Source organism: Bactrocera tryoni, chromosome 5, assembly GCF_016617805.1.
Source record: "Bactrocera tryoni isolate S06 chromosome 5, CSIRO_BtryS06_freeze2, whole genome shotgun sequence".
Lineage (NCBI taxonomy): Eukaryota > Metazoa > Arthropoda > Insecta > Diptera > Tephritidae > Bactrocera > Bactrocera tryoni.
This window is the reverse complement of record NC_052503.1, coordinates 51,010,193-51,033,656: the sequence shown is the minus strand read 5'-3', so window position 1 is coordinate 51,033,656 and position 23,464 is coordinate 51,010,193. Positions and strand designations below refer to the sequence as shown.

The 23,464-nt window shown below is 36.5% G+C and overlaps 1 protein-coding gene across 1 annotated transcript; it reads right to left on the bottom strand.

Moving 5' to 3' along the window:
- Positions 1-18,343: 18,343 nt before the first annotated feature.
- LOC120777241 (guanine nucleotide exchange factor subunit Rich) lies at positions 18,344-23,248 on the bottom strand. Its single transcript, XM_040108434.1, has 3 exons — positions 23,149-23,248; positions 21,779-23,081; positions 18,344-21,719 (listed from the first exon to the last, which is right to left on the bottom strand). The coding sequence occupies exons 2-3, from the start codon at positions 23,067-23,069 to the stop codon at positions 18,595-18,597; spliced, it is 4,416 nt and encodes a 1,471-aa protein (XP_039964368.1). The 5' UTR covers positions 23,070-23,081; positions 23,149-23,248; the 3' UTR covers positions 18,344-18,594.
- Between the last annotated feature and the right edge of the window lie 216 nt (positions 23,249-23,464).

The window sequence follows — 23,464 nt, the reverse complement described above, 5'->3', positions numbered from 1 at the left end:
CATATTTATTAAGGAGAGTCATACCAACTTAGCAAAATATAATTTTTTTTATCAAAATGTATATAACACATCCATCATTTGAGTTATTTATATTACTTTTAATACAAAAACCCAGGACAAGAAGCAAAATGTAGTTATAAAACTAAGTGAGTATTTTTCCTATAATATGAGTTAATAATACCCAATAAGATTAAAATTCCATCACAATTTCGTCAACGCGCGAAAAAAATTTTAAAACAAACATTTGCCAACACCTGGTAGTATCTCCCCGTCTTTGATTCCTGCGAATTGCGAGAGTGTAAAATGTTTGGCTACACCTGAACTTAGCACTTCCTTGCTTGTTTAGTTAGATTTTACTTGGGTGAAGAAGCATATTCCAAAATATGCGTCCATTACAACGTTGTCATTTTTATGGAGGAATAAATAGCAGTTCTTTCCTTATATATGTACTCTATTAACCTAATTTGATTAAAGTAAAGTTTTTACCAACATTTTTTTAAATTAACCAAATGCTAATTTGTACATGACTACATCTAATATACACTAAATATTTAGTAAGCATTGTCTACTATATGTATGAGTATGTCCAATCCTAGTGGCGTAGTCCGATGAATGTTGAAAAATATACTTTAACCACAATAATTTATTTCAAGTTTCTGCTCTCTAATTAACTAAAACGAATCTAAATGCAGTCACTCATTAAAAGTTCGCACATACTTACATACGCATACCTACGTGTATTACATTTAATTACAGTAAAAGCCGTGTATTTTTATGCAAACTACCTGATGCTCGTGTATATATATTTTCTTAAATAAAATTTGCGTTTAATTGTATTTGTAAACATTTCAAATTGCACTAATCATTCCGTTTTGTTATTTAAATTGCGGTAGTGTGTGAAATGAAATCAGTTTATCAGAACGGATTTATTAAAATTATGTAAATAATATTCTATGAGTATATGTATGTTCATTAAGGTGTCTTTTATTTTATTTTTTTTATTTTTTTTTAGACGCAGTTGCAGTTTTTGCCCTAAAAAATATATTTTTATTTTCAATTTAAACCTTGTCTAAATCATTTATCTTTTCCTATATATAACTATAACACAGGAATTTTTTTTGAGTTTTTGCATTATAGAATAATCCTAAAAATTTGAAAAAATAATGTTCAATTACAATTTGTTTCGCTCTATAAAAAAGGTCTAAATGACATACAATACAAATACAATAAATACATTTCTTTAAAACTTAAACGCAGTCAAAGTTATACATACCTCAAATTACCTTAGCATTTATACATTCTATGTTGCTCATACGACATGGTGTACCATATGAATAGAGTATATTTAATGCATAACTTTTAAAGTAATGTTTTTATGAAAAATAAATATGAATACCTTCACGAAGAATTAATAATATGATTATTTTGAAGTTGAAGTTATATATAGTATGCTTTGAAAATAAAAAAAAAAATGCAGCAACAGAACAAAAAATTCTATATAAAATGTATGGCAAAAAATGATTTAGACACAGTTTAAATTGAAAATAAATGCATATTTTTTAGAGCAAAACTTGAAATTTTAGTGGCAACTGCAAAAAAACGAAATCAACTTGGGAAATGACTACCACCCTAATGCACATATGTACATTCTTACATACTTATATATTTGTATTTAGTGCGCATATTCAAATATGGCTCCCAACCTACCACGGCGTTAAGTGTATATAATCAAATATGTTTGTACGCTTATGTACCGGAACAAAATGAATCAATACTCTCCCAGTAGCAGTTGTGAATGATTGCAGTGGCGAATAAATTCGGTTTTGTACTAGACTTGTTGGTAAGGGAGTTTATATTGCAGCCACGATTAATTTGTAATTATGCGAACGTTATAACTAAAGCCGTTTTATTCAAATATATTAAATATTTTATGACTTGCTTTATAATAATTTAGTAAATAACGGGCTTGAAGAGAAGAATATGCAATGAATGAAAATCATTTTAACGGCCCATTTCAAATAAAAATAATAAAACACGTTAACTTCAGTTACAAATACACACAGTTGCATTTCTTATAGCAAACAAAGGTATAAGAAATATTTAACTAGACTTCAATCGATAAGTTAAATGGCTGCTGTTTGGTATAGTTGTCCGAGCTGGACAATTTGTTCGAAGATTGTAGCGCTGCTTTGCACCTTGTCAAATGAAAAAGTTTTCCACACAGGACTTGAGTTCGATATCTTGAGTAGTTGAAAAAGTCTGTTAGTATTTTGTCAAAAGTTGTCGTTGCAGTCGTATATCTCCAGTGCTACCAATCCACATTGTGCCATACCATATAGTGTTGGAAAGGTGAGATTTTAAGCTTAAATAAAATTCGGGGATGTTGAAAAAAAGTTACAGGTTTTCAAAAATGAGTGAAAATAATGCAGAAATTCGCTATATTTTGAATTTTTTTTATAAAAATGGAAGGATACCACTCAAGCGATCAATGAAATTTGTGAAGTTAACAGAGACGATGCTGTGCTTATGTTCTGAAAATTTCGAAATTTTTGTTATTGCAGCTTGAAAATAGGTTAGATATGACCAAAACTAATATCAACGCCATTTTGAATACCATCAATTCATTTAATTTATCACTTTCTTCTCTTATTTTAAAAGTCACGATCAACTAGTTGATCATATCGCATAAATTTTGTAGAAGGAAATCATGCATTTCAACAATTTGCATAAATAAAAGCGACGCAAACCTACTTATGTTCGGCTTACTGCAGGACACCGGGTTATGTATATACTCATATGCAACATATATCTACTTAAGTCTATTTGGATATGCCACACGTGCTTACTGATTTCAAAATTTTTAAAGCGATGATGGCTTACCGACTGCAAAGGCTCAAAACATTGTTTCAATATGCGTAAATTCGACAGATAAACTGGGGTTTCAGAGGAAATGAGCGCAGACACCGATTTCAAATTACATATGGTCACTTGAAATGCAAAACAACGTATTATCAAAAATTCGAATTTGAGTTTTTTTATTGCTTACGATTCACTACATCATATTACATATATGTAGCATTAAATTTTCAGCTTCCGCTGTCAGATATAATCAATATATAACCATTTTATAACCAAAACACAAATTTTGTTCCAATATGAGTCGTTTCTATTAGATCATTTTTACTTCACCAGTCAACTTATGAAAATTGATGTTACGTTATTTTGCATTTTAGGTAACGATATTCATGTTATGATACACTAAATACTTACTTAAGTATAATATACAATATACAATATACTTATGTAGGATGTACATATCCTTGCCCATATGCACTCATATGCAAATAAATTCATTAATCATCAATTCAATTGCATTTAATTTGAAAATCTCTATGATTGAAAATGCAGCTTGCATTTAAAGGGCTTAGCAATATGACATCGATAAAATATAGATAGATAGATACGGGAAAATCAGGTGTAAGTGAATATTTTTTACTCTCGCAATTTTCAAAGATCAAAACAGTCAGATGTGGGCAAAAACGGGTTTTTATAAACTATTTTTTTTTTCCAAACCCAGCGCACAATCCCGGGAAGGGTTGATTCACCTTCCCACTTTAGCTCGCCTTCAAATAGATGTTTTTGCTACGAGAGCAGACTTGATCTAAGACCGGAAGTCGTGAGCTGCTTGAGTCATATGTAAAAGAATAGTTTTTGGCCACTATCAAGTGAATACCGCTCAGAGAACTTTCCTCACTTGAGGGAACTTCTACACATGACTCCATCCTCCAACTAAACCTACTCACATGACCTCAATTAAGCACCCGCTTTTAATAAAAAAATAACAAAATTTGCCGTAAGTGTGCATTGCTCACGACTTAAATAAAGCATTTAACTGCCTTTGTGCTGGTAAGACTTTTTAATAAATAAAAAAATATATATTTTTTAATAGTAATTACATTAATTTCATTGCCCTTCACAATATTGAAGAAGGTATCCCATACATTGAGGAGAGTATTATAGTCATCACAAGAGTAGGTCTTCTACACGAATGATATCTAAAGATCGTTCGAACATTCCGACTGGTAACTAGCGAATGATACGTGTGATGTTCTGCTCCAAGGCCTGAATCGAAGCGGGGTTGTTCGCATATACTTTGGATTTTGGTTTACATACCAATTGAGTCAGAAATGGGTCTGATCGTTGAACAAAATTTGGCTCGAAAACATCGGATCTTCTTGGAACTTTTTAAGAGTGTATAGAGGCATGCGATGTCACTTGGGAAGGTCGAGCGGCTTCAGTTTTTGCACAAGCTATATTTTTTACGCCTTGAATTTAAGATTCCAAAACATTTTATACGACGCCGATTCGACTCTCCACGCTCTTCGTGTACACTCTCATATTCTTCTTCTTCTTTACTGGCGTAGAAACCGCTTACGCGATTATTGTCGAGTTAACAACAGCGTGCCGGTGGTTTCTTATTTTCGCAACATGGCGCCAATTGGAAATTTCAAGCCAGGCCCTTCTCCACCTCGTATTTTCAACGGAGTGGTGGTCTTCCTCTTCCTCTGCTTCCCCCGGCGGGTACTGCGTCGAATACTTTTAGAGCTGGAGTGTTTTCGTCCATTCCGACAACATGATCAAGCCAGCGTAGCCGCTGTCTTTTAATTCGCTGAACAATGTCAATGTCGTCGTATATCTCGTACAGCTCATCGTTCCATCCAAAGGATTATAAATCTTTCGCATAACCTTTCTCTCGAAAAGTCGCAACGACGACTCATCAGTTGTTGTCATCGTCCATGCTTCTGCACCATATAGCAGGACGGTAATAATGAGTGACTTATAGGGTTTGGTTTTAGTTCGAGAGGACTTTACTTCTCAATTATCTACTCAGTCCACAGTAGCACCTATTGGCAAGCGTTATTCTGGGTCGGATTTCGGGACTGACATTGTTGTTGCTGTTAATTGCTGGTTCTAAGGTTGACGAAATTATCTCCAACTTCAAAGTTATGACTGTCAGCAATGACGTGAGAGCCAAGTCGCGAGTGCGACGACTGTTTGTTTGATGACAGGAGATATTTCGTCTTGCCTCGTTCACTGCCAAACCCAATTTTTTTGCTTCCTTATCTAGGATGGATAATATGTAGAAGTCCACGCAAGTGAGGAAAGTTCTCTGATTGCCATTCAAAATAACATGTCAGCTTGACACGACTCACACGTGATCTGTCAAAAAAGGCTATTCAAAAAAGTGGCTTTACTTGGTTCACCCATTACCACTCACTCCAAAAACTCGTGTCACATTTTCACAAAATTAAGTAGATTTGTTGAAAAATAATGTGGCTCAGCATTAAATATGAATCGAATCGGTCTAGATCTTGAACTAAACCTCATACCTTTCATACAACGACTTCCGATTTCCTCGTCTCAGAGCTTTGAAAATTGTGAGATATTATGAAATATTCGGCTACACCCGAACCAAGTTATTCTTTATTCGGTTTTTTTTATTTTTTTTTTTTGTGTTTAATTCGCGCAATTTCCCACAAATTTGTACAGGAATTGAATTGTGTTTTGAGCAGTAAGAAATAGTTTCACAGATCTTCTTACTATTATTCATTAAAAAACGAGATATAAACTTCACGAGAGCAAAAAGTACGTGTATAGCTAACTAATATTACGGTATCAAATTTTAATATTACTATTTTTTTAAATTATAAAAAACAAACGATTGCGTAATCGGTTGGAAAGAAAACATATTTTTAAAACATTAATTTTGGAATGTGTATTATTTGCAAGAGATCAGGTAAATTAAATATATTTCAAGGCAGATATAACCATACTCGAATTTTTTAAATAGCGTTTTGAAAATGCGCCGCACCTATGGTATAAGGTGGTACAATCTTGCCTAAACCGATGTTTTTAAATTCCAACAAACTATTCAATTAGAAGTCGGCCAACCCATCAGTCAGAAATGCACTAACTTTCAGAAAACTTTAAAACTATATTCCCATGCATAAAATAAATTTCGAATTTAAGCTTTAACATGGAAATGAATAAAATATGTGTACTCGTATTATATAAGCATGGTATATACTTATTGTATATTACATAGTTTTTATTTATTTTTCACTATGACTTGTATCTATACATAAGCGAGTTATGTTATGTAATTTGCATTAAAAGAGAAACTCACAAAATCAGCAATAACAAATCAGAATAAAACTAATTGAGAACTATAAAAACCGTTATGCGTTTCATTCATGATGCTAATAATAATGTTTTTTGGTATGATTTTTTTTATGATTGCTAAAACCAGTGCCCAACATGTTTCGCCATCCACTTTGAAAAAATACTCATCATATGTCCCGTTGTTTGTAAATGGTCAAGTGATCAAATTTGACCCGGACTGGCATAAAACACTCCATTTTCATTTTTGGAGCGCCATGCCCTAGCTTTTCTAACAGCTTCGTCGTCACCAACAATGATGTGTTTATCTTTTTTCATTCAAGGACTTGAGTTCATGATAAAATAGGCTTCCCAAAAAATTGCCGGACCCAACTTTACGTCTCGTCTGATATTCTTATGGTACTCTGTGAAAAAGGGCACAATGAAACTACAACCACAAAAACTTCCCATTTACAAATTCTTTCCGTCACGGGCTTATCTGCGTCGACAAGCAACTTCACATTATCCCACATAAAATAGTCCAGCGGTATTAAATCGCACAATCTGGCAGAACATGCCACCAGCCCACGGCGCAAGAGTATGCACTCACTAAAAGCTTCTTTCAACAAATTGATTGTTTCGCTGTTTCCTTCAATTCCGGCACGAAAAAGTGATTAACCATGATTCTACAGCGCTCCACATTGATTGTGGAATTGTGACCGGGTTCATTTTTGAAAAAATATGGACCAGTGATTCCTCTCTCAATGTAATGGCTTCTCAACAATGGCTCGTGGATTATCATCACTCCCAATGTGACAAATTAGTTTTGTATATTCAACCAAGAGTGAACTTCATCGCCGAACACAATTTTCTTGTGAAAATCGGAATCGGTGGCCATCTTGTTTTGGGGTCATTCACCGAATGACATTCTACTTCGACTTCAACTCTTACATAAGTTGCAGTTTTTAAGTCCACAACCCAAGACCCTTACGCAAAATCTTCCATCAAGAGGACGAATACGTGTTATCTTTTAGAGTAAACGCCTCGCGAAACTAATCCATAATAGATCGAATCACCGTTAGAAAAATAAATTGGAAGAAAGAAAATCATGGTTTTAGGAATACATATGTATGTATGTGTGTATAAGACATATATTTGGTAGTCGAAAAAGTCTTTTCGTAAATCTAATCAAACTTCAATTTATTTTTTTCTTATATTTATAATGAACTTGAATCAACCAAATATGTACCATTTTAGTCGACCACTTTTTGCCATTTTTTCGCTAGAGACATTATTCCATCAGTGCAAAACGTATCGACGAAAAACTGCGACAAGTAATTTTCACAGGCTTCTCTTGCACCCAACTTTACTCCATTAAAAGAGTTGTGCATTGACCGAAACAAATGGTAGTCCGATGGTGCAAGGTCAGGGCTATATGGTGGATGCATCAAAACTTCCCAGCCATGCTCTTCCAGTTTTTGCCGAGCCATCAAAGATGTGAGTGGTCCAGCGTTGTCCTGATGGAAGACGAAACCCTTTTTGTTGATCAGTTCTGGCCGTTTTTTCGATTGCTTGCTCAATCTCATCAGTTGTTGACAGTACAATTTAGAAGCAATCGTTCGACCACGCTGGAGCAGCTCATAGTGGATGATTCATTTCCAATCCCACCAAACACTCAGCATAACCTTTCGAGGGGTCAATTCTGGCTTTGCGACCATTTGTTGAGCTTCACCACGCTTGGACCATGATCTTTTTTTTGCACATTATTGTCGTATTTAATCCACTTTTTTTCTCCTGTTACCATTCGCTTCAGAAATGGTTCGATTTCCTTTCGTGTCAGCAAAGAATCGCAGATGTTAATTCGGTCCATTAAATGGTTCAAAACCGTTTGATGATGAATCTTAAGTTCCTTAGTGATGCTGCTTATGTGACGCAGCCGTAACTGAGAGTATACACGAAGACCATGGAAAGCCGATTCGTCACAGTTCGCAGTAACTCAGACTAATGTTTGGAACAACTTGGTGCATTTTACGTCGAGATCTTAAATTGAAAGTGTACAAAATACAGCTTGTGCAAGAACTGAAGCCGTTCGACCTTCCCAAGCGACATCGCCAAGAAGACCAGACGTTTTCTAACCAAATTTTGTTCAGCGATGAGACCCATTTCTGGCTTGATTGCTATGTAAACAAGCAAAATTACCGCGTTTAGGACGAAGAGCACCCTGAATAGATTAAAGGATGCCATTTCATTCGGAAAAAACAACGGTTTTGTGTGGTGAGAACGTAACCGTCAATGACAACCGTTATCGCGCCATGATAATCGACTATGTGATACCTAAAATTGAAACTCGTTATCTCGACGACGTTTGTGATATCAATCCCGCTTCGAAACATCAAAACATCACGAGTGTCATTCGCAAGTTACTAGTCGAAATGCTTAAACGAGTCATCGAAAGTTGGAATCAATGGATGGACCCTCTGAAATGTAGCCGCGGCCAACATTTGAAAGAGATAATATTGAAACATTGAATGCCAAAGAATGTTCTTTCGAATGCTAATAAACATTCCCCATTGTCCGCAGATTACGCACTTTGTTGCAGATTATACCATATAGAGTAGACATGTGTACATACATATGTATATGCCAAGTATATTTTAATTTATTACATTTTTAAGATCACTATATTAATGAAATGCAACTATTTAGATGTAAACTCATTTCCATATGCTTATATAAACATACATAGACACATGATAAATTTATAAAAAACAATATGAACGGCATTGTTGCCAAACTGAAGTTCAAAGTTCTCAATCGATTTAGAGCTCAATGCTATCGAAATCACTGCATACTTCGCCATGTGACAGCATGATGGAGCTATGCAAAACTTTCACGTTAATTAAAAATTTTATGAATTTTATCTGGAGCAGAGAGGGGAAAATATTGGTTATGGAGGCAGGATTATTTTAACATCCTTGTAGCCAAAAATAATTTATGGCTTCTGAAACTGAGTTCACCTGTTAAAGAGAAGTGCAGTATAATATGCAATTGTATACACATGCACCTTTTTCGAAAGTACTTCTGCACATACATACATATGTATGTATATAGACACAACAGTGTATAAACATCGCTCAGACAAAATGTTTCACGCGGAGCACACTAAGCGATAACATTGAACGACAGAACAAAGGACAGACTGCAAAAACTCAAGCGGGTAGACGAAAGCACTTTGGGATCAAAAAGTTTTGAGCTTCCTTGCCTTCCAGCACTATTGACGCACTAAACTTTTGTACTATCTATTTACACACATACATTTGTGATTCCATACGTACACACTTATAATGAAAATTCCTTTGGAAAAACTTTTCCGTGCGGTTACTACGAAATCCACACATTGTTTCTACGCCACCTCCCGTCCTTATGCAGTAAGAGTTTTGCTCATCTCCTATATGTATGTATAATAGTATATCGAATGTCAATATTGTTGTCAGGTGATGTGGTGCGACACACATTACTCCACACGCTTGCCCATAACTTTGTACAACAACAACGAGAATCGCATGTGAATTCCTGTAAGGAGTTGCATCCTGTGATTTCTACTGTAGGTGGACTAATGTCATAAAAATTAACTTGCAGCCCATTGAATATCTCGTGTATTCACATGTGTCATTAGGAGATTAATGAGTATTTTATTAATTAATCATCAATATTCTTCGTCATTAATATAGATAAGTATTACAATATCTATATGATTCTAAAAGTCTACCAAATTGTTTATATAAAATGTTGCTTTGTGTTTAACATTCGTTAATAACACAACACTGGTTTGCAGTATTGAACTTTTTGTCTGTTGCCGCGAATTCTGCGATTGATATTGTTCACTTTTTACTTGGTTTTGTCAAATCTACCCTCAAAAAATTTTGAGCAGCTCGAGTTACTTTGTTTTTGATTTTTATCATTTAAGCATACATATTAATCGAAAACAGGCGTATTTTACTGTGTTAAGATTAGTTTGTCAAGTTTTTGCGCCTAAAAATATATCTGAACCCTTAGAGCAAGACATTGAAGGACCAAGCACATCAGAAAATTATGCTGATTTTGAAGGTATGTCTAATGAGCCAAAACGCTTTTCCCAAAATGAGTTGAATGATCTTGTAAGAGATTTACATCTTTCTAAACAAGCTTCAGAATTGTTAGCATCAAGACTAAAAGAAAACAAGAAAAAACGTTAACTTCGGCTAGACCGAAGCTAATATAACCTTCACAGATTACATTGGTGCCTTAGAAAATAATTTATACCAAATTTCGTAAATATATCTTGTCAAATGCAAAAGTTTTCCATACAAGAACTTGATTCCGATCGTTCAGTTTATATGGCAGCTATATGTTATAGTGTTCCGATATCGACCGTTCCGACAAATGAGCAGCTACTTGAAGAGAAAATGAGGCTTGCAAAATTTCAAAACGATATCTTAAAAACTGAGGGACTAGTTCGTATATATACAGACAGACGGACAGACAGACAGACGGACATGGCTAAATCGACCCAGCTCAACATACTGATCATTTATATATATACTTTATAGGGTCTCCGACGCTTCCTTCTGGGTGTTACAAACTTCGTAACAAACTTAATATACCCTGTTAAGGGTATAAAAACTTGCTATCCTCGGATAATAAAATAAGTTTTTATCGTGAAAGAGACGCAGAATTACGGGTTATTTTTCTGAAGAAAACGGCATTACCTTTTGTTCAGATATCAAAAACTTGTTGATAAAAATGGGCTTGAAGCGATACGAACCAAACGACTGGCGTTTATTCATTGACAGCTCAAAACGTCGCCTTAAATGTATTCTATCACATAATGGAAATAAATACGGGTACCTATTGCCCACAGTACAAAGTTAAAGGAGGAATATTGTAACATTTCGCTAGTCTTGAACAAAATAAAATACAATGACCATGAGTGGCAAATTTGTGTCGATTTAAAAATGGTCAACATTCTTCTCGGTCAACAAAGTAGTTATACCACGTTTCCCTGTCTTATATTTCTTTGGGACAGTAGAGCTAAACAAGAGCATTGGGTGAGAAAAAATGGAGCCTGGAAAGCACAATATAGTCCATACTTATAATGAAAATTAGTAGCTCGTAACACAATTGTCCTTCTACCATTGCATATAAAACTGGGCATCATGAAACAGTTTGTAAAATCACTAGATAAAGATGGGAACTGCTTTTCTTACATTTGCCAAAAATTTCCTAAGCTCACTATGGAAAAGATTAAAGCCGGAATTTTTGTTGGCCCCCAAATTAAAGAACTTACGAAAGATACTCAATTTAAAAATTCTATGACTGAGTCAGAACTAAAGGCTTGGACAGCATTCGTATCTGTGATGCAGAATTTTCTCGGAAATAAAAAATCTGAAAATTATATTGAACTTGTAGAAGACCTTCTGCTACAATTAAAAAATATGGGATGCAATATGAGTATAAAACTCCACTTCCTCCATAGTCACCTAGAGAGATTTCCGGAAAATTTAGGAGATATGAGCGAAGAGCAGGGAGAGAGTATGCATCAAGACTTACGCGACATGGAAGAGGGCTATCTGGGTTTCTGGGATACAAATATGTTGTCTGACTATTGTTAGTCTCTAATACGTCATTTTCCAAAGTCTAGACATCGGAGAAGAGCTTTAAAACGAAATAATAAATACATGTTTTTTTCTGTGTAATACCTACATAGCTGAAACTCTGAAACTAGAGCTGATAAAAATATTTAAATTATATTTTTGGAAATAGCATATTATATGTAGTCAGCAACAGCTAAAATTTCTTCGGCAACAAATGTACTGTAAACTAGTGCAATCTTTGTTAATGCATAAGTACCCTGCAAGACACATACATATCTGCTAAATCACCGGTTAATCATCCAACAGCGCTACTGGATATTTCTATTAAGAGAGTTCTCTCATGTGAACGCATACATTTTACCACTTTTTAGGAAAAATTTTTTTATACGACAACAAAATTCAATCATTTTAATTTTTTAATATATTTTTATTTGTATTTTGAAATGTACAACAAATTTTTTTTTCGTTTTTTACATTTTTAATATATATTTTTTTTTAATCAAAGTAGTCCCCTGCAAAAAAAGTAGTAGTGGTCATGGTGATAGCGGCTGATCATGTTGTCTGAAATAAAAATCGAATGGATTATTATTCAGTAGTTCTGCGGCTATCGTCCCTAACAAATATAAGCAATTTCATTAAAAAAATGTCGAACTTAAAAAAAAGTCACGAAAATCTTGTTTTTTTTTCGTTAAAAATCGTTTAAAAAAATATGAAAATATTTTCGGTAATAAACAATTCTGGTAAGGACGATAACTATAAATGAGTAGAAGAACATACATATGTAAATTTTAAAGCAATCGGTTGAAAACTTTTTTTTTTAGGACCATGACAGTTTCAGAGAATGATGATTCGAGAAAAATGCGTTTAGAAACGTAGCAGCTGCAGACTTGTCCGTGGCGCCTGGTAGACAGTCGCTTACGACACGTCGGCGACTATGAGCTGTAACATATCAAATACTATGAATTTCGGTCTGAATTTTTCACAGCATGTTTTCAACAGGTTTTACTGACAAAATATAAAAAAATATCGATTTTTCGAAGTGATTACATGAGAATACCCCCTTAAAGTTTCTATAAGGCTCAATTTACACTTCTAACCATTTCAAACCAAAACCACTAACCATTTCAAACCAAAAAACTGTGGCCAAAAAATAGTAAGACTTTTTAATTTAAAATTCGCAGACAATCAATCGGCCGAATATCATGAAAAAGAGGAGCAGGAGCTGAAAAACCACGTCAAAGCAGTTCAAAAATCAAGATCATGTTGACAGTTTTCTGCGATTAAAGAGGTGTGATGCACTCCGAATTTCTTTCTACCGACCAAACGAGGGATACTATTTGAGTGTTATACCTCCTTTGCCCTCCTTTGCGTAAAGATATTCGTAAAAAGAACCCGGAATCATGGCCAACAACTCCTAGTTTTACATTGCATTGATTCTTCATGAGTTTTTCGCCAACTTTTCAACCAATATCGTGCCGCAACCACCGTATTTACCTGTTTTAACACCGTGTGAATTCTGGCTATTCAGCAAACTTAAACGACCGCTCCGAGGAAACCGTTTTGTGTCAATTGAAGACATTAAAGGTGAATCACTACGCGCATTGACGGCTATTTTGAAAATTGACTTTAACAACTGTTTCGTGGAATGGAAAAATTGTTGGCAGAAGTGTATTGGGGCCAAGGGGGATTACTTTGCGAGGAATGGGTAAGATTTTGAAGAACAAATTCAGAATTTTAAAAGTATGAACAAAGTCTTGCGTTTAAGCATTTTTTACGCAAAGTTCGCATGAGTATACATATGTGTAAAATGCCGTGCTAAGCCTTTGAATGTATTGGTGTTTCGGTAGCTGTGACTTGCTGCTAATATCATCGGGCTCGAAATAATGTCGTATGCAATATAAATATTTGTGGTCTAGTATCCAGTGGGAAAATGATAGTAGCAAGTACAGCGTCCACCAATAGGGATGATGTGATTTGAACAGCTCATTGCGGCGATGTTTGTTTACGGACTTGTGTAACATTTAATTTTGGTACAAAGCTTGGAAATAGTCCATGATTATTACTACAATTTACGTTTTACGACGGCTACTGTAAGAAACCCTCGTGCAAAATACGCTCTTCTCACTCGAGGCCAATTTCTGGCTTAATAGTTTCGATAACAAACAAAATTTCCGTTGTAGAGGTGAGTCAAATCCTCATGTAGTTCAGGAAACGCCATTGTTTATCGTTTTTTCGCGTTGTGGTATGGCTTTATTTCTTTCGAAAGTTGTTGACCGACTTCTTTCCATTGATTTGAGGAAATCGACGCGAATGATGTTACCCGTCTAAACATAGACACATTGCATGCAAAGTTTGGCGACTCGTTAATTTCAAGAAATGGCGCTGTCAAAGGCCGCCAATATCATGCGATTTAAAGCATCTAGACTGTTTCCCCTGGAGGTATGTTAAATAAAAGGTTTACGCCAATCAATCAGCAACGCTAGAGGAACTCGCATTTAACATTCAGCGTACTTGATCCGAAATTCCAGCCGTGGGGGCTATTTCACCGAAACTTTTTTCATTAAACCAATTGATTTTTGGATTTGCAACATTTAATAAATTGAATTTCATTTATTGGAAGGGAGTCGGTGAAGATGTTAATGGCTCCGTTGTGATTGGCGAAAGCAATCCTGCAGAAACCGCTTGGAGTGAGCATAATGTTTCTTTACCGAAAGCATGTAGGTCTTCAAGACAGATGACATCAGGAAGCATCCTTTAGAGCTGTTGATAGTCGGAATTTTAATACTATCGACTGTGTCATTAAGATCCAGTCTGTACTCATTGGTTCAATTCGTGAATATGGTCGCTGTGGATTTTGGGTGGAGTGTCAGACTCCTAGGGGTTGCAGAAATATTGCAATATATGTAGAAGTTAAACAGTAGTGGAGAGAGAACCCTACCCTGCGGAACTCACTGTTTAATCTTTCTCAATTTAGAGTGTTTACATCGAAACAGTACGGATGATTACCGACCGCTCAGATAGTTCATGGTCCATCTCTTCAGAACTGGAAGGAGCGGAGATTGTTCGATGTCCTCTAATAGCGCTATGTAGTTGACTGTATCAAAAGTATTTGACAAGTCTAACGACGCCAGAATCGGCTTCTTACAGGGTGTTTTTTTATTTAAGTCACGAACTATCTGGATGTTTATGACGCTAAGTGCTGTGGTGGTGCTGCGAACTTTGCTGAAGCCAGTTGATGGTCTGCTTGAATCAGGTGGTGAGTGAATGTCGCGAATAACAAAGCTTTAAGTGTTTTCACAACTTGGGAAAGGAGAGTTATCAGGCGATAAAATTGGCTTGTTTTGGGGAAACACTATTCCTACATTCCAGATATCGGCTATACCACATGGTCTGCGACAGGTTGAGGTTAATTCCGTCTGGGCCAATAGATTTAGACGATTTCGCCAATGACACTCTGGACCGATTCATCGATGAAAATAAGTAGTGCGTAGTCTCTTGGCATTTGACGCAGCCACCGTGTAAGCGGTCTTTTGGCTTTATAAGTTGAAGGGTGCCATATATACCGCCGAATAAAATAGATTCGAGAAGGCGTGGCCATCGAGTTAAGTTTCAACCCGATTGCCATATTTCTTCGGAATTGAAAAGGGTTTGACACAGAGCTTACTCACAACAGTAGAGAAATTTGAGAACTTCAAATTCTGTCCATTTCCGTTACATTGATTTACCAGTTGGCCATCTCATTATCTCTGTTCGAAAATGGCTGAACGACAGAACTTAAGCGTAAATGTGAAATTAACTTGCACAATTGTGTTATAAAATGCTGACCATTGTTCTAAGACTATAATGTTGTAACTTGTATTGATGTTGCTTTCGTGTGGCTTCGGAGTTAAATTTTTTGGTCCCTTTTGTTGAAAGTACGCTAGATAAACATCCCCAAATGGGTTGAGGCTGATCGATTTCACCGGGGACCGAAATATGGTTATCCGTAGTACTAGATTCCAGCATAAGAAGATTCATCAAGCTACCTGGCTGTCTCCGGATCGAAAAACTACCAACCGGATCGATCATGTTGTGATAGACGGAAGACACGTCCCCAGTGTTCTAGACGTGCGAACGCTCCGATGTCCTAACATCGACCCGGACCACTACCTTGTTGCAGTTAAGATTCGCATATTCGCCTCTGTGCAGCAAAAAACACACGTCAACAAACACAAGGAAGATTCGACGTCGAGAAGCTGCAATCACAACAGACATCAGAACCATTTTCTACTCGGCTTGCACTCCTGCTCTCTGAGAGCACTCGTCAACAACTCGGTATAAGGGAACTGTGGGACGGCATTTCAAACTCCTTACGTACAGCTGCAACTGAAACCATTGGTTTTCGGAAAATGCAAAAGAACAGCTGGTACGACGAGGAATGCAGCGAAGAGAAAACAGACTGCCTACCTCACAACGTTACGATTGACCACAACACGTGCGGGATGGGATAGATACCGAGAGTTGAAAAGGGAAGCGAGACGCATTTGCAGACCGAAAAGAAAGAGGCCGAAATGAGTGAATATGAAGAGCTTAATATGCTGACCGACAGGGGTAATGCTCGAAAATTCTGCGAAAAAATGCCCAGAGCATACTTAAATTATGGCGAGAACACTTATCCAGCCTGCTGAATGACAGTGAGCGTACAACGCCAGGAGAAGGCGAACCCGATTCCCCGATCGATGACGATAGAGCATACGTTCCATTCCCCGACCATGAAGAAGTTCGAATAGCAATTACCCGCCTGAAGAACAACAAAGCGGTGGGGACGATGCATTGCCCACCGATCTATTCAAACACGGCGGCGAAGAACTGATAAGGAGCATGCATCAGCTTCTTTGTAAAATATGGTCGGACGAAAGCTTGCCCAACGATTGAAAGTGTGCTATGCCCAATCCATAAAAACGGAGACCCCACAATCTGCGCCAACTACCGTGGAATAAGCCTCCTCAACATCGCGTATAAGGTTCTATCGAGCGTATTTTGTGAAAGATTAAAGCCCACCGTCAACAAACTGATTGGACCTTACCTGGCAAAATATTGATATCATCGGCCTCAACACCCGCGCAATTAGTTCTGCTTTCTCCAGGCTGGACAAGGAAGCACAGAAAATGGGTCTGGCAGTGAACGAGGGCAAGACGAAATATCTCCTGTCATCAAACAAACAGTCGTCGCACTCGCGACTTAGCCCTCACGTCACTGTTGACAGTCATAACTTTGAAGTCGTATATAATTTCGTCTATCTTGGAACCAGCGTAAACACCACCAACAATGTCAGCATGGAAACCCAACGCAGGATAACTCTTGCCAACAGGTGCTACTTAGAACTGAGTAGGCAATTGAGAAGCCAAGTCCTCTCTCGACAAACAAAAACCAAACTCTATAAGTCACTCATAATTCCCGTTGGACGATGACAACAACTGATGAGTCGGCGTTACTTCGTTTTCAAGAGAAAAGTTCTGCGAAAGATTTATGGTCCTTTGCGCGATGGACACGGCGAATATCGCATTCGATGGAACGATGAGCTGTATAAGATATACATATGACGACATTAACATAGTTCAGCGAATTAAAAGACAGCGGCTATGCTGGCTAGGACATGTTGTCCGAATGGACGAAAACATTCCAGCTCTGAAAGTATTCGACGCAGTACCCGCCGGGGGAAGCAGAGGAAGAAGAAACGACTGGTGCGCTGTTGTTAACTCGTCTACGCCAGTAAAGAAAAAGAAGAAGACGCTAGATAAATGAAGATTCATACTTATGGGTATATGAAGGCTAATGATGAATGGTTAATACCTACATATACATATATGTATGTATGTATATATATGTAGATTAATTTCATCCAATCTTATCATCTAACCACTTTTACTAAGTTCAACATCTAATATAATTTTATTTTGATATTCACCTCACAAACAGATGTGAGTGGTATAATTGTAGAAAACATTACAAAAGTGGGCCATGACTAGCTCATTTATGTATCTTTTCAAAATCATCTATACCCGCAAAGGCCCAGCTGATGAATTCCAGGAACTCGCAGGCTGCTATTTGGGTGATTTAATCGCTATCAAGATATATGGAGCCAAGGGTTTTAAACCTGCGTTATGCACGTCTATCTGGAATCAGGAGCCTAGTATTTTTCGGCTCCTTGTCGCGCAGTCGACAGGTACTTATTGAGTGTATAATACGACTAATGAAATCAAGTACACATTTTCTGAGACCTGTAGCATGGAGTGAAATATTTACTAAATCGCTCCAGACCTTAGAGACCCATGATCTTCCTCATTTTTAAAGATTTGCTGCGTTATATGTACTGGAATCTATCGCTATACATAATTTTAAATAAGGTAATAGTAGGAACGTGAGTTATCCATCGATTATACGACTACAATTTTTAACCATTTTCCGACTCTTCGCGGAAGGTTAGATTTGGCGACGTTCTGACTATTCAAAAATATATCATTTTACAAAACCTTCAGACTCATATTTTTTGAGTATAAACAGATGTTTTATTTGTTATGTTACTTAAAATTTTGCATTAAAAACTATATTTATTTAACATTTTCTTAATAAAAATGATCTAACCTTTAACAACTACTATTTATTTAGTTATTTAATTTTTTTTTTGTTAAATTATTCTAGGATTGCTTTCAATATAGACTTTAAACATATGCGAGCACATTCAATGTCCTCTAAATCGTGTTAATCAATACGCACGAATCATCTGTATGTAATTGACAACTTTGTGGAGTAGTTTATTGAATTACATGATTCTGCATGCACCTGCTTCATTGCGACCTGAATGCCCTTTCGACGTCCTTCTTAAATGATTATTATTAGCGTTATTTGATAGATCTGTTAAGTCGTTACAAGGGTTTTCAGAAGGTTGGTTGTCTAAGCCCCAGTTAGGACTATTTGTGATATGATTTGCTTGAGCATTGATGTTCGAGTTATCCGTTTTGTTATCTGTAATAACTCCTTGAGACAAGTCTCCCTCCTCAATGTTGTGGTGCACTGGAAATTTGCTGGTAGTTGAGCTGATATACTGATCGAGATGATATATATGAGGTTGAAGCGATATCATAAATGGGCGGTAGAGGCATTCTCTGTCAAAGGACCACTGGGTTAATCGTTTAAGAGCGCCGTAGATTCGTTGGCAAGTTAAGAGTGATTCCGAACGAATCATGACATTAATTATTCGACCAATAGAGGCAGCATCTTGGAGCAATATGGACAAAACTAACGCGTAATCAGTGCAGTTTGCTTCAATAAACAATTGCAACAAATAACGGATTTTTATGCTTAATTTCTCCGAGAGTAGTGTCAAACTATTATCGCTTATGCTAGAATTATCAAAATTTAATGAATAGACGCTTGGGATCTCGTCGTGTAAAGTAATAGATGGACGGTAACGACAATTATCGGACGAAGCTTGGGAATTCGATCGTGATTTTATATAGTCAGTTATCTGAGTATGCATGTATTTCAGTTCTTCATTTTCTCTAATAGACGTAATATTGTTTTGTATTGTGTTTCCATTATTCATACTCGTTGGTGTATCCATTAGAGCTAAGCTGAAATAACCCGACTCCGAAGTTTGACTCGATGGATGCAACAAAAACGAATGTTGATTATCGGTCGCAAATTGCTTTTTTATTTGTGTATAATCCGTAGCCAATGACAACTCCGTCTCTTCTGACGTTGGATGTAAAAGGGCTGGTGGCAATTTTAGTTCTTCATGCAAACAGTTGAGTGTTTCCACGTAGTCATCGAGACGTGCCGACCGATCCGATTCTTGTGAAAGCCATGATACCAAATGAAAGTCGAGAAAGGCACTCATATAGCCCAACTCAATTATCTTATGCTTCTGTAATAATTTGCGTGCATGGGTTTGCAGAATAGTTTCAATGCAAAATATTTCTTTGCGATCCTTTGTTGAATTACTTCGATCCATTTTTCGGCGAACCACCGCCGAAGCGCCACTGTTTGGTAGCGATGATGTTGTCGTTTCATTTGGAATTGCCGTTAATGACGTTCCATTTGGATTTGATGGATTTGTTAATGGCGTTTGTTTATCCTTCTTCTCTTTGGGTAAATTCGAAGTTACAGTTGTCGAAAAACTACGCTCACGTGCTATTGGCCCCAAAATCATATTAAAAACTTCTGCATTTTGATTAACTTGAGATTGTGATGGAGGCGCGATCTTCATATTTATAACCATTGATGAACGTGGTGAATCTATTTCATTTGGGTCGATGGCTTTAAGAAAGCGTATTAAATCTTTTGCAAGTTCCCATTTACGATTTTGAATTGCGATGTCCAACAGTAATGTGGCGTACTGTTTACTAATAATAGATGGCTCCAAATTTTGGAGTATAATTAAAAAACTTGCCGCTGTTTCCAATTCCTCTGATTGCAAACATTGTTGAAATAGGTCTTTCGGTTTTCCAGCTATTGAAAATAAATATGGCCACAAAGCTATTTCCGTTTTTCGCGCACATTGAACTATCGTTTGGAGGTATACGGGAAATTCTCGAATAAAATCAAGAATGCTTGGTAGTAAAGCATCCGGAATAGGGTCTTTTGTCAGCGCTTCTTCCTCGAGAACTTCATGTAGTAATAACTCCAAAGAGTGCGGAAAATATGGCAGCGACCGACATGACTTTGCTATTTCCCAAGCACTGTATCCAAGATTTCTTTTAATCAGCTGACGGAGTATTTTATGCAAATAAACTTGTGATTTTCGTTCCAACAAACAGAAGGGTAATGAAAAATGAGAGCTCGCCTCATTAGTATACAACGTAGTTTCATTATCTACACCTAATACAATCACATTATCAAACAAAATCACTAATGGATACAATTTCAGTGGAAATGATAACATTATTCGCTTTGACATGAACGTGTGTAATCGTTGGGCCTGTTCATCTATTTTCTCATTTAGAGGTGGTAAAATTGGAAGCCACACTCGCATTCCGTGTGCTCCAGAGAACAGCCACAAACAATCTTGCATAGGACTCTTTTCCAATGCATTAGAAAGCCAAAAACATTCCACACACGAAGCTAGGCAGGAAGCCATCAACGAATTGATGACACTATTGCGAGAGTCACGTTGAATCATTAATATTCGGCCACACACATTCACAATAATAGTTTCCGCTGTATCGCTTGAAGTAGTCGATGTCTTCATAGTTAAATCATTTCGTAGATTTGTTATTGTCAACGATACAATGCAAGCAGGGTGTATACAAATGCTTTTCACATCTACTTCATAGGCACAATTGACACTTAGGGAATAAACATCGATTTTTTTTAACTCGAATAGGCTAACTATGCCATCGGCTGTTAATGCAATGAGCTGATCTCGAAACATGTTCATGGAAATAACTGGAGCGCGAACCTGAATTTTATTACCATATTGATTATCGAGTTTGCATTCCTCCGGATAACAGCGAATCTCATCAGTACGATCCAACAAAGAATAACATCCCATTACAATAAAACCTTTCCACCAAAGCAAACCACCAGACACTACAAAATCTTTTTCTTGTGACTCATTACCAAACAATTTCCATTTCTTTGTCACCATTGAGTAATGTGCTAGTCCAGTTCTGCCGGCAACGGCTAAATGGGTGCCCTCCGTATTAATTGCTGAATATCGTATTGGCCAATTACTAGCCGTATAAGTCAAAGGCAGCTGAATTACATTCCACAGTTTGCTTTCTGATAGAATGCTAGATATGTCAACGGACTTTTTCATTTCTATGCTATCATCTTGATTGCAATCAACTTTAGTTGGTTCTGTGCCATTATTGGGAAAGGTAAATTTAGAGCCAAAATAAATTTTTTCGAGATTATCTCCCTGATTAACATACAAAGTTTCATCGCCTAAAGAAAAAAGAAATTGTTAAACATATTATTGAATGTTTGCAACTTAATAAACTTACCTTGTAATAAAACATGCGAATGTGCAGCTATACAAGGATTCATTGACATGGTACTCTTAACAAAATTTAGTTGTAAAACCTCATAAAAACTTGAATCGTTTTCTTCGCACAGCTCCATTTTTTTCTTGCATGTCATGAAAAGATGATATCCTTCAGTTGACCATTCTAACTTTGCAACTTGCAAGGGATTATGATGTTGCAAATCTACATGTAGTCCAAAATCCCAATTCAAAGATGACATAAGTAATGATCCGAATGTACTCCACAGCGAAATTCCACCTTTCTCCCAAGCAACGATAAGCACACAACCATCCGGGCTCCACTTTAATTCGCATACACTTCCCAAAGATCCTGCTATTACACTCGAATTTACAGATAGTCTATGTGAAAACTCAAGACCGCCGGTCGTATCTTCAATAGCGTATACCGACACATCGGAATTTTTTCGACCATAAGCCAATAATCGAAATTTGTGATTAACACTACAAACTGTGGCATCTTCAACGTCCGGTACCCAAAACCCATGCATGTTTTGTGATTCAAAACGTAAATGCATTGCTATTAAAAATGCTGCACGATTATCACTGAAAACTGCAGCACAACCACCAATAAATGGCGAATATTCCAACGCTGCGACATACGAATTGTCTCCCAGAGGTGGAATGCTTTTTAAATTACAATTTCGATTGACATAAAATGGAATATTGCGTAAATTTATAGAAGCATGAAGTGCTAAAGATTTTTCACCACTTTCACCTACTACGTCAGCGTCCAAATCTGTCCATTGAACACGTACAAGGTCACACTGATCCGTTGCAAAAAGTAATTCTGTAAGGCTTATGCAGCAAATGGTAGTGATGGCAGAATCTAATTTAATAGAGCACGCTTCACGTATATTTAGTTTTGGTACATTTTCTTTTATAAAAAGTTCTGCTGAATCTCTTCGCAAACTTGCTGTTGGTGGATCTATTTGTGTTAAAATTCCACTTCCATCAGGATCAAATTCTATATGATATAAAATAAGAACGCCCATATTTGTAAGGATTGCTAATTGGCGTGAATCTGGCTTCCAGATAATAAGTTTGTTTCTTCCCAATTGAGCTATCGAGTCCTCAGAGCGACGATAAAACGCTATTGGAATTAAAGGATTTGCATACCAAATACCAACAAAATCATCACCAATGGCAGCAACTAATATCTTGACAGCATCACAGCAAATGTGATTAATAGATGATTTCTCCCCTGGGAACTCCAGGCTAAGCACTCTTGGCCAACCGACAGTGAAATACATGATTACTTCCGTCTGTTTATAATGCAAATGAAAATATATATAAAAACATTATTTATTCATTTGTTTTTATTTAACTTACTGATAAGTTCAGCTACCATAAATTGGTAAAGTTGAAAACATAAACATATCCAGTACTTGCTACTATAATAATATTATTTTCTTAACATCACTTTTTAGAGTATTAAAAAAGTGAAGAGGAGAGAATGAAATTGTAAAGACAGTAATAAATAGCATTGCCACTGTTTTATTTTTCAATCCCTAATCCAGGTTCACACAGCTCAACTTATGTAGATTGGAATTCGCAAGCTTCTAGTTGCTATCACTGTTGATATGAAAGATCCTTGTTACAATTGATGAAAAAGTTGTCGGTGTCTTGCAGTCAATTCGTTCAATAG

What these genes read in the sequence shown, in the direction of transcription:
- LOC120777241 (XM_040108434.1), bottom strand. Translation starts at nt 23,069, where the DNA reads ATGTATTTCACTGTCGGTTGGCCAAGAGTGCTTAGCCTGGAGTTCCCA. An exon ending in TTCGCATGTTTTATTACAAG is followed by an intron (nt 21,720 to 21,778) that starts GTAAGTTTATTA and finishes TTTTTTCTTTAG; the next exon opens with GCGATGAAACTTTGTATGTT.